Source organism: Musca vetustissima, unplaced genomic scaffold (genome assembly GCF_032173495.1).
Source record: "Musca vetustissima isolate MV318-11 ecotype Yass unplaced genomic scaffold, APGP_CSIRO_Mvet_v1 utg434874, whole genome shotgun sequence".
In the NCBI taxonomy this organism is placed as follows: Eukaryota; Metazoa; Arthropoda; class Insecta; order Diptera; family Muscidae; genus Musca; species Musca vetustissima.
The window spans coordinates 21,205-32,536 of NW_026880673.1; the positions used below are offsets into that span (position 1 = coordinate 21,205).

The 11,332-nt window shown below is 34.8% G+C and overlaps 1 protein-coding gene across 1 annotated transcript in view; it reads right to left on the reverse strand.

Moving 5' to 3' along the window:
- LOC133326429 (ras-GEF domain-containing family member 1B-A-like) overlaps nt 1-10,176 on the reverse strand; it is a gene marked incomplete at its 5' end in the record, with an annotated part of 28,338 nt that extends 18,162 nt beyond the window's left edge. The window contains 4 exons of the mRNA XM_061535081.1: nt 5,979-6,110; nt 9,484-9,621; nt 9,711-9,846; nt 9,983-10,176. Of these exons, the coding sequence (XP_061391065.1) occupies nt 5,979-6,110; nt 9,484-9,621; nt 9,711-9,846; nt 9,983-10,176 (600 nt within the window). The remainder of the gene's footprint in view (nt 1-5,978; nt 6,111-9,483; nt 9,622-9,710; nt 9,847-9,982) is intronic.
- Nucleotides 10,177-11,332: the final 1,156 nt, after the last annotated feature.

The window sequence follows — 11,332 nt, forward strand, 5'->3', positions numbered from 1 at the left end:
TTGTGTTGTGATGTTCGGCTTTCGAATTGAAAAGTACAAATAATTAAGTTTTTGGTCCACTTTATCCGAAAAATTATTATCTGATCATCTGTGGTAATAGGTTACTAAATAATATTTAAATACGTAAGCACCTGTAAATAGTTAAGTGTAACTCCCGCATCCGAGTTCCTACGACAATATGACATCAAGTTAAAGTGGTATCAAGTTAAAGGTCAACAACTCCTCTTGGATATACTAACAACTTCTCGGGTCTATGCTCTTCAGGAGTAAATATATACGCCATAGAATACAAATTTTGTAATTTTTCACACAAAAGTCAGGGTCGATTTGACCCGCTAAATATTGACCGATCTTTATAAAAACAGGCATGCTTATTCTTCGATGCGACCCCCTACTCAATGTGAAAATTCGCGAAGTTCGGGCCATAATTGCGGCCTCTGGAGCGGCAAGAAAATTGGATAAAAATAAAGTTTTTGGTCCATTTCATCCCCTAAATATTAACCGATCTTTATCAAAAACAATAGGGTTCTTCATTGGCCAGAATCCATCCTACATGCAAAATTTCGTGAAGATTGGTCCATAACTGTGGCCTTTATCGTGTTTACAAATTATAATGGACAAACGGACGGACGGACACACATGTCTAGATCGACTCAACTAGTCGAGATATGACGATCGGTATACTTAAAGGTAGGTCTAGGACCAATATTTCGCTGCGTTACAAACTTTTGGGGCTGTACAAAGCTATAATACACTGACAACATAGTTTTGTAGGGTATAAATATAGGGAACATACCAAAAAGTGTACCTATACCGACATCCCTACAAACCGATTATGGTTCTAAACATTGGTCCTACACCCCATGTTTCTTTGGACCAAATTTGTTTCAAGAGTTTTGATTTCATATTTCTTCAAAAATTAGTTCAAGTTCGAACATCGGGAATATCTGTCTACTCCTTCTTGTACCTCCCATACAGGGGCTAGGTCTAAATGCGGGTTACAGTTCATATATATGAATATATATATATAAGGTTAATTATCGAACCTTATGTTCTATTTTTTTTTTTCGTATCTTCAGCAGATGAATTGATTACAACTGAGTCTTAGAAACAAACCCAAACACGGAACAAATCATATAACTATTTTAATACAAACCAGTAAGGAAAGTAGTAAAGTCGGACTGGGCCGACTATATGATACCCTTCACCACTTTGGGTATATCGTACATATGTATCCTTACAATTGTATGTCAATGTTCCCTTCGAAGGAACATACTCTGTTTATCTGGAACCTATGATAAATTTAATTTCATTCGGGCAGATTTAGAGTCGATTTATGGCAGCATCTGCACCAATTTCAACAAAACCTAATAACGTCATTCAAGTCTCGATTTGACACGATGTTCAAAATTTCATGTTGGTATCGGACAAACATTTGGAGTTTGGTTCACCATTTATGTAAAATCGGACGAAAAATCAGATATAAAATCTTAACGAAACTTAGCACACATAATTCTAGACTCAATTCAGTACAATATGCCAAATTTCGAGCAAATCGAAAATTATATTCGGACAAAATATATATAGGGCCATATTTAATCTGAACCGATTTTCACGAAACTTAAAACACATAATTTCGATTTTCACCAGCTCGCATCATTCTAGACTCAATTCAGAACGCTATGCCAAATTTCGTGCAAATCGATTAATATATAGGGTCTTTGGTGCACCATTTACGAAACATAACACACATCATTCTAGACTCAATTCAGTACGCTGTGCCAAATTTCGTGCAAATCCAAGGATATTTAAAGACTTTGGTGCACCATTTACATTAAATCGGACGAAAATATATATGGGAGCTAAATCTAAATCTAAACCGATTTTTCCCAATTTCAATAGGTTTCGTGCTTGGGCCAAATAAATGAGCTGTGCCAAATTTCAACCAATTCGAATCACAAATGCTACCTGTACTTTGTTGACAATTTAACATGGACAGCTAGACAGACGAACGGACGGACGGACATGAATAAATCGACTCAGAAAGTGATTCAATGCATATTCTCAAAAGTAACCATGTGTCTATCTCGTTTCCTTTGCCTGTTACAAACATTACAAACATATGCACAAAGACATAATACCCTGTATCACAATGCGGTGAAGGGTATGAAAAACGCGCTCAAGAACCCGAAAATATCGAAAATTGGGGGTACCCTTATATGGGGGCTATCGAAAAAATTGACCTATATTTATAATTTTTTGTGGAGAGATTTGGTATCTATTATGAACTCAAAATACTAAATTACAGCCAATTCGGTGGAAAGATACGATCAAAACCCCCAAAACACTGACAATTAGGAGGTACCGTTATATGGGGGCTACCAGAAAAAGTGGACCTATATAATTTTTGTGGAGACATTTAGTACCCAATAAGAATTCAATGTACCAAATTTCAGCGTATTCGGTTGAAAAACGCGCTCAAGAACCCCAAAATACCGAAATTTGGCGGGTACCCTTATATGGGAGCTATGCCTAAATGTGGACCGATTTATCCCATCTTCGAACTTGACCAGCCTGCAGACAAAAGACAACCCTATACAAAATTTCAGCACCCTATCTCAATTCCTTCAGAAGATAGCGTGATTACAACAGACGGACGGACAGATGGACGGACATGGCTAGATTGTCTTAGAATTTTACCCTGATCAAGAATATATATATACTTTATAGGGTCGGAAATGAATATTTCGATGAGTTACAAACGGAATGACAAAATTAATATACCCTCCATACTATGGTGGAGGGTATAACAAACCCGGACAACAACAACCAGCCAACTAAACATAAAGTACTGACGAGAATTGATGATATGTAGAGGAGGTTATTCATACTGATGCCTTTTTGCTCTTGTTGGTGAAGAAATGGGAAGCGGATGTTTCATATGTTATGTCACACAGAATCTGGCTGAGACTACTCATACAGTAGCTTAGGATGAAAGGAAGTGGAACTGGAACTATGGTTGGTTGGATGGATTGGTTAGCTTAATGCAACCGTATTGTACACAACAGAATCAACAGAAAAAGTGTAACTCCGTGTGATACAAAAATTCAATGGGGCACATAAATGACAGAGATTCTGCACACATTGTGAATAAATTAAGGAGTATCGTAAGTTGATCAAAATTTTTTGCAAGTCTTCATCGATTGACCGCCATTCATCGATCATTACTTCTTGGAGGTAAAATACAGTTTGGTATAGGTGGTTTTCTGCATGGACACGACAAGTCAAGATTCCACATATGTTCTCGATCGGATTCTAGTCGGAAATTTTAATATTTTTCGATTTTAAGCATACATGAGTATGGCGACTTTTATGAACTGGCGCCTTGTCCTGCTGAAAAATGAGTCCTTCATTGTTGCTGCTTTCCCAAAATGGCAATAATTTGTCTTCCAAGACTTGAACGTACTCCATTGAATTCATCCGACAACCGAAATATCGTGATTCCGTCAGCAGATCTCTTCGATATATTTTCTTAGTTGATTTTTTCGGACGAGAATAAATTGGAGAGATCTACGGAGGGAATCACGATATTTCTTAAAACAATATTTCGGTGGCGGTTCCTCAATGGAGCCACGGAGGCTATAAAATGCTCCCAATGCTTTATTTTTTTTTATTTGATCAACAGTTTTGATCAACAGTGTGATGGTTACAATTTTTGAACTTATTCAAAATTAGGGAGGCCGTACCCATTATTTATAAAAGTTATTTTATTTTATTTAAGTTTTAAAAAATAAATTTATCTAATTTTGTAAAAACTGCGTCTATATTTATGCAACACCAATCATTTTGAAAGTGCAGAATTCGGCGAAACCATAAAGAATAAATTAATTATTTTTGTTGAATGATATGTGTTTTTGATCATTTTATTGTGAACCATAACTTAATGGATCCATTTTATTGGTCAACTAACATACCAATTGCATTAAAGGTGTGTCTATAGTTTTGCTACGCAGTGTATATTAGCATCTCTTATATGTACCCAAATCGGCCCCGTCCGACTTTTGAACTATCCTTACTGATTTGTACTGCTTTTCATTATGAAGACCTTGTGATGTTCTTTAAGAAGTCAATGTGCTCTTCTATAAGCGAACGATTTTCATTTTCGATTGCAATAGCTAGAAATAAAATTTTTAAAATTTAATCATGGCTTGTCTATCTGTCTGATAGATGCATCGCTTCAAAATTTGCACATAGATTGCTGCTACGCCTTGGAATTTGGTATTGAAAAACGGATATACCAGACCATGTTTTGATATACCCTGCCAAAAGTCGTCCGATAAGCTGGTGTATAAGGTTATCCCAACATTTTAAGTATTTTGAATGTTTATTAGCATTTTCGAACCGAAGTGATTACAATTTGGCATCCCGAGTTCTTGGAGTACGGCGATAATCATGGTTGACATTTTTCAATATAGGTCTATTGTTATTTGGTATGTCGTTTTCTGAAAGCAAATAATCGCGACCGGTTTTATGTTATTTTAATAAGTTCCTCATGGGACAACTTAAGGGAACTCCCCTCCCCCAATTCTCGATTTTAATTTTTCAAGATTTTTAGTGGGCTGGTAAATCAATATCAATGCTTGTTAAGGTTTGTAACTTTGCACATATCGACACCTCCGAACCATAGTATGCTAAGTCGACTTAGCATGTTTTAAAGTTCTTTACGTTTTTAGATACTACGGTCCTTAATTTAAATTCACTGAAATTTTGGTAATCATCGGCCAATCTAAACCAAACTTATAAGCAAAAATGTACTTAGCATGGCACTTACGATTAAGAAACTTCCATACTTTGAAAGCTTCTACTGAAAAACTCACTTTTCAGACTTAGCATACTATGGTTCGGAGGCGTCGATATATATCTGAAGATTTAAAAAAGAAGAAAAGTAATTTACAAAAAAAAAAAAAAATGTAATTGTTTTGTTGTTGTTTTTTGTAATTAAAGAGAAGTCCTTATTTTTGATGGCGGGCATGATAACTCCTCACTGGAACATCGGAATCCGAAAATTCCAACGGTGTTAGAAAGAGTACATGTCTGGCTCTCGTATGACCTAGGGTTATTGACTTTGCTCTAAAATTAACAAAATGGCGGACCTTTGAAAAAATGTTTTTCAAAAATCGCCGATTTTTGTCCAAAAACCAAGTTAAAAAATAAGGAAGATATTCACCGATTGGCTTTATCCTAGTTCATACGATAGCTATACACTCACAGAGAAACGTGTAAAAATTTGGAATCGATTGGGTTATTAGATTTCGAGTTATCGTGCCCGTTATTGGCAAAAGAGGAAAACGCGTTTAAAGTTTGAGAAGCCCTTTAGCCGTCATTTTATGCTGACACAATAAATCGGCTATATCTTCAACAGTTCTTGAGATTTTAACATGAAATTTTGTAGGGACATTCTTGAATTAGTTCTTGAACTCGAATTAAATCAAAAAAATGTTTGACCCCGAGAATGGGGGGGGGGGGTGTTCCCCTTAACGATGTTTTGACATGTTGTTCTAAATGGAGACCAATTTGTCTACTGTACGACCACAATTTGGTCCATCGTAAGATGATGATTGACAAAGCATTTGGCCTTCTACGCGAAGACCTTTTGGACATTTTCTTATATTATGTCTTTAGTCTTCCATAAATATTGTCGCTATAAAAAATGAACAAAAAAATGTATGTAACATCTTCTTAATTATATACCCCATATGATACATATGTATATCCATCTTCCTTTATCCGTAAGGAGAAACGACATATATTCATATATGTTCTTTCTTCGCCAATTTATCTTCATTCAAGGCGTAAGATATTTTGCCGGCTGTTCGTTTCTCTTAGCATTAATTATTGTGTATTTTCATTAATTTATGACCTCTTTTTGCCGAAGTGAATGAATAAATATGTAAATGACATAATTTGTTCATATTTACCTGTAATATTTCGTTGCACACAAACAGACGTAAACGTGCTGACCAATCAAGATATGTCTCCAAGTTGCATGTCTTTTTGGGATCTTGTGCACCTGGTGGTCCACCAGACGATGATGGTTGGTCCCATTTTTTCTGTAATGAATAAGTGGGCATAAATTATTAATGAAAGGATAGGGATTGTAAAAATAAAATAAGTAAGTAATAAGTAAAATGTTGGGTTGGGCGAATTGTTAAATATAAAACGTTGCTAAATTACGCCAGCACTCTTTATGTAGGGCATTACAAAAAACGACCAAGAACTTCTCTATGACATTAATACGTTGTTGAAAATGAATTATTTTCTCTGTACGACATCATTCTGTATTTCCTTACAAATTGAGAAAAATAATATTTACAGAGAATGAATGAAAGGAAAATGAAAAAAAGAACCCGATTTCGACAACATGTATAATTTTCTTAATTAAAACATTAAACACATTTACATCCTTGGAATAGTGAGAGAAAAAGCGAGAGATATCTTTCAACATAAGAATATCCTTGTCGTTCACTTTCAGCTGTTGGCTGTTGCCATTTGTAGTTGTTCATTCATTCATTGCAAATACTATTACCACACCACTTCCCAACACAAATAAATGTTTGAGTGTGGTGTGTGGGTGTCTGCATGGACGATGTGGACCATAAACTTCACGATAATGTACACATGACAGTCATACGATTTACGCTGAAAATGTTGTCGTGCATTTTCTTTTCGTGGCTTTCCTATGAAATTAATTTTGGTTTAATTTAAATTAGACTTGATTTACGTTGGTACTTATTTTAGTTTAATTGTGTATGTAAAGAATGACAGCATTTTATTTAAATATTGCTCTTAATTTTTGTGAACAATGATATTTGGTAAATAGACATGATATTTGTTGTGGAAAATTTTTCATAGCCCCGCTATGAAATCGGACGAAACTAAATAAATTACCTCTAAAGTTTTTGAAAATGAAAAGTGAACGTTTTTTTCTGAAATAAATAGGTAATTTATTTTAAAATATCAAAAAAATATAAACGCAAATAAGCAAATTTTGCTAGTAATCGACAGTATGACCATTATTTTTCATTACAGCAGCACACCTACGAGACATTGAATCAAAAAATAAATAAATAAAAAATGCTGTATTTTATCCTTGGGATTACTATTTCTTGTATCCTGAATTTTTGGGAAGAGGTAATATATGTTTGTTTGTAAAACTCTTTTGATTTTGCTATCTATGATACTCCAAAGATTTTTATACCCTTCACCACACTGTGGTACAGGGTATTATGTCTTTGTGCATATGTTTGTAACAGGCAAAAGGAATCGAGATAGACCCTTGGGTCCTTTTGAGAATATGCATAGCATCACTTTCTGAGTCGATTTATGAATGTCCGTCCGTCCGTCTGTCCGTCCGTCTGTTGATGTTAAATTGTAAACAAAGTACAGGTCGCATTTATAATCCGATTTGGCTGAAATTTGGTACCGCTCATTTATTTGGCCCAAGGACGAACCCTATTGAAATTGGGATAAATCGGTTCAGATTTAGATATAGCTCCCATATATATTTTTGTCCGATTTACGGATTTTAGTCCCTGCAAATCATTCGATTTGAACAAATTTTTGCATATCGAACTGAATTAAGTCTAGAATGATGTGTGCCAAGTTTCGTGAAAATCGGTTCAGATTTAGATATAGCTCCCATATATAGTTTCGTCCGATTTAATGTAAAGTCCCTATACATCTTTCGATTTCCACGAAATATGGCAAATGTACTGAATTAGGTCAAGAATGAACTGTGCCAAGTTTCGAGAAAATCGAGTCAGATTTATATATAGCTCCCATATATATGTTCGTCCGATTTAATGTAAATTGGGCAATAAAGACCTAAAGATTTGCCGACCCGCACACAATTTTGTACAATGTTCTGAAGTTATTATAAACATTCGTGTTTCCTGTTTTCTTGAAATTGGTTCAGATTTACATATAGCTCCTATATATACTTTCGTCCGATTTTAAGTAAATGCTGTACTAAAGACCCATAGCTAGGCCAATTGGCAAAACGTACTGAAATTAATATAAATTAATCTCGGGCAAGTTTCTTTGAAATCGGTTCATATTGAGATACACATTGCTTCCATATATGATTTCGACCTATTTATATTGATTGTAAATCAAATAATCAATGGGTGCCTGATTGATATAGCATTTCAAACAGTGAAACATACAAAATAGCGTGTGTAAAGTTTGCTTTAAATCTATTTTCAAGTCGGTTTACTTATAGATAAAGATCGCATATTTAAGTCCGTTCAATTTTATATCAATGTCCCTTCGAAAAGGCGACGTTTGTTAAAATACATATGTAGAATATACCCAAAGTGGTGAAGGGTATCATATAGTCGGCCCAGTCCGATTTTATTATATCAATGTTTATATCACCAAGTATAATGGTTTTGTTGTCAATCAGATATATAGCCTCCTCCAATTCATTGAGAAATGGTGGTATATTATTATTCGGTGGTCTGTAAATAGGTATAGGATTGGACAAATATTGGCAGTATTGTGCTTCATTTACATAAAATCGGACGAAAATATATTTTTCAATACGTTATGCAAAATTTTGTCTCAATCGGAAAAACATTGACAGTATGGTGCACCATTACACAGAATCAGAGGAAACTATATATGGGAGCTATATCTAAATCTGAACCGATTTCAACAGGACTTGACATACATAAATCTAGACCTAATTCATGTACGATGTGCCAATCAGACCAATAATTGGGAGTGTGGTGCACCATTTACATAAAATCGGACGAAACAATATATGGGAGCTATATCTAAATCTGAACCGATTTTTCTCAATTTCAATAGAGTTCGTCCTTGGGCTAAATTATTCACATGTCCCAAATTTTATTCAAATCGGATCATAAATACGACCTGTACTTTGTTCACAAAAATACATGGACGGACGAAAGGACGGACATGCACAAATCGACTCAGAAAGTCATTCTATCCAAATCCCAAAAGGAATCATGTCCATCGTGTTAATAAATCTCCCTATATCATTATTGAACCTGTCACTACTGATGTAGTTGCATAAAATAATATTATAATTTGGGAAATGACGGACTCATTTTTGATTTATGAATATCTGGATGAGACCAACAAATGGGGTCAATGTTCGATGTTTTTTAACCCGAGATTCCTAGATGTTATATTATGATCACATGGGTATTAATATGAGGTGAAAACCATCATATCGGGGCTCTATAACTTAGCTAAATTCTAAACCATCATAACTACTCCCCAGAATAGTGTCTTTTGTATGTAATTGAATGCGTCATAATGAATTATATTGACTTGTGAAGATTGGTGAAGTCAATGGCTTTTCCCTACAACCAAAAGAAAAAAATGCTTTCTTAAAATAACATATTGCAACAACATCACAAGCAAGAGCCCACAAAGTACTTCTGAAACATTTACCTGTTTATCCAACAGAACATTGCTGCTGCATTGTACAAACTCTTCTGGTCCAATATGTTTGGCTAGTTTCTTTTCAATGCGGCATAAAATTTGAGCATATTGGGTAGAAGTAGGACAGCTAAATAGATTCGAATCAGACTGAAAGAAGGCAGAGAGAAAGGCAGACATTAACATTTCTGATTTAAATTAAGAATGTCTAACACATCCACACACACGCGTATACATACCTTATCGGCAGCTGTGCTGACATTAGTTGTTTGGCATGCTCTCAATTCTTCTTCATGCTTTTCCAAATCAGTCAAACGTTTTAACAAGGCACTCAATATTTCCGAAACAATGGCTTCTAAACGTGTATTGGAACATCTGCAATTGATTCGAGGTGGAGAGGGAATCAATAAATTAGATAATGGCCATTTAAGCCCACCACCTCATTTGGGATAATTGATGGTACTGCAGACAAATCAAAATGAATGATACGAATATTGTTGTTATCACTCACCTGGCAACGATATGTTTAACATGACTCATCATGCGTTCATCTCGATAATCGTAGGGAAACTTATTTGTCCATTCAGCTAATAATGCTACCAATGATTCTAATGATTCACTATCAGGTACTGAAGATAGAAGTTTGCCCAGCAGTTCGTGGGGACGTAAATATAGGCGTGACGATAATAAAAATGAAAATATAAATTCCTGCAAAAGAAAAATTGGAAATACAGAAATAGACAAATTATAAAATGTATTTATGATGAAAAAATATTTTGAAATATATTTTTAAAAAGTGTATATTTCGATAGTGTTTCTTTATTTAAATATTTATAATACCTCAAATTATTATTCGCAAAATCTAAATCGTATACAAACTCATATGTGTCAAATAAATCCACATAAAGTAGGTTAACCCGGTAAAAAGTTCTAATGTATATGCCGTTTAAAATTCTATGTAAAAATAAGTCATCCCGGTCTGTCGGTAGTTTTAAATCACGGTCCTTATATATATTAGGGAGTAGTACACAAATATCAGGTTCTCCCCATTGTCGGCATTTAAATGACCATAGGATCGTTTTCCAACCGAATTGATATTATGGGGTTTCTTTACCATTTTCGAAATTTTAATTATTTTTCCCGGTACTGTTTTCCTCATTGTGGCAAGTAGTAAGAATTTAGTTCGAGGAATTTATACCCTCCACCATGAGTTTAAGTGTATAACATTTAACATTTCGCATTTTCCCACGAAAGTAAAATTTGACATCTCGTTTTTTTTGGAGACTAATCAATATAGGCCCATGTTTTGACATAGCCCTCATTTCCGGTTCTTGGAGGGTAAAAAACTTTTTAACAGATAATTTTTTATAGAGATCTCTGTTTTGACAGAAGGTTCTTATTATGAAGGTTCTATTTAACCGAATTTGCTATAATTTTGAATACCGGGTTCTTGAAGGGTGGGTTTTTCGACATGTCCCCATATAAAGGATTCTTTCCATTTTCTACTTCTTTCCTTCCATGGCTTTTTATTTTAGTCTCTGCAGTTTTGTATTTCGTTGTCTCCAGCACTTCCAATCGATTTTACGTTCGACAAGGCTGAACCTTCCACCTTATGGTGTAGGGCACTATGATACCCTACACCATAAGGTGGAATTTATTAAATATGTCATTCCGTTGTCAACACCTCGAAATATATATTCTTGATCAGAATAAAATTCTATGTCGATTTACGTGTGTCCGTCTGTTGAAATTTTACACAGACATTGCCAGTAGTTTGGTATGGCAAATAGTATATCGGTCCACGATTTGGTGTGACACCCCCACCCATATAACCGTACCACCAATATTCAGTATTTAGGGG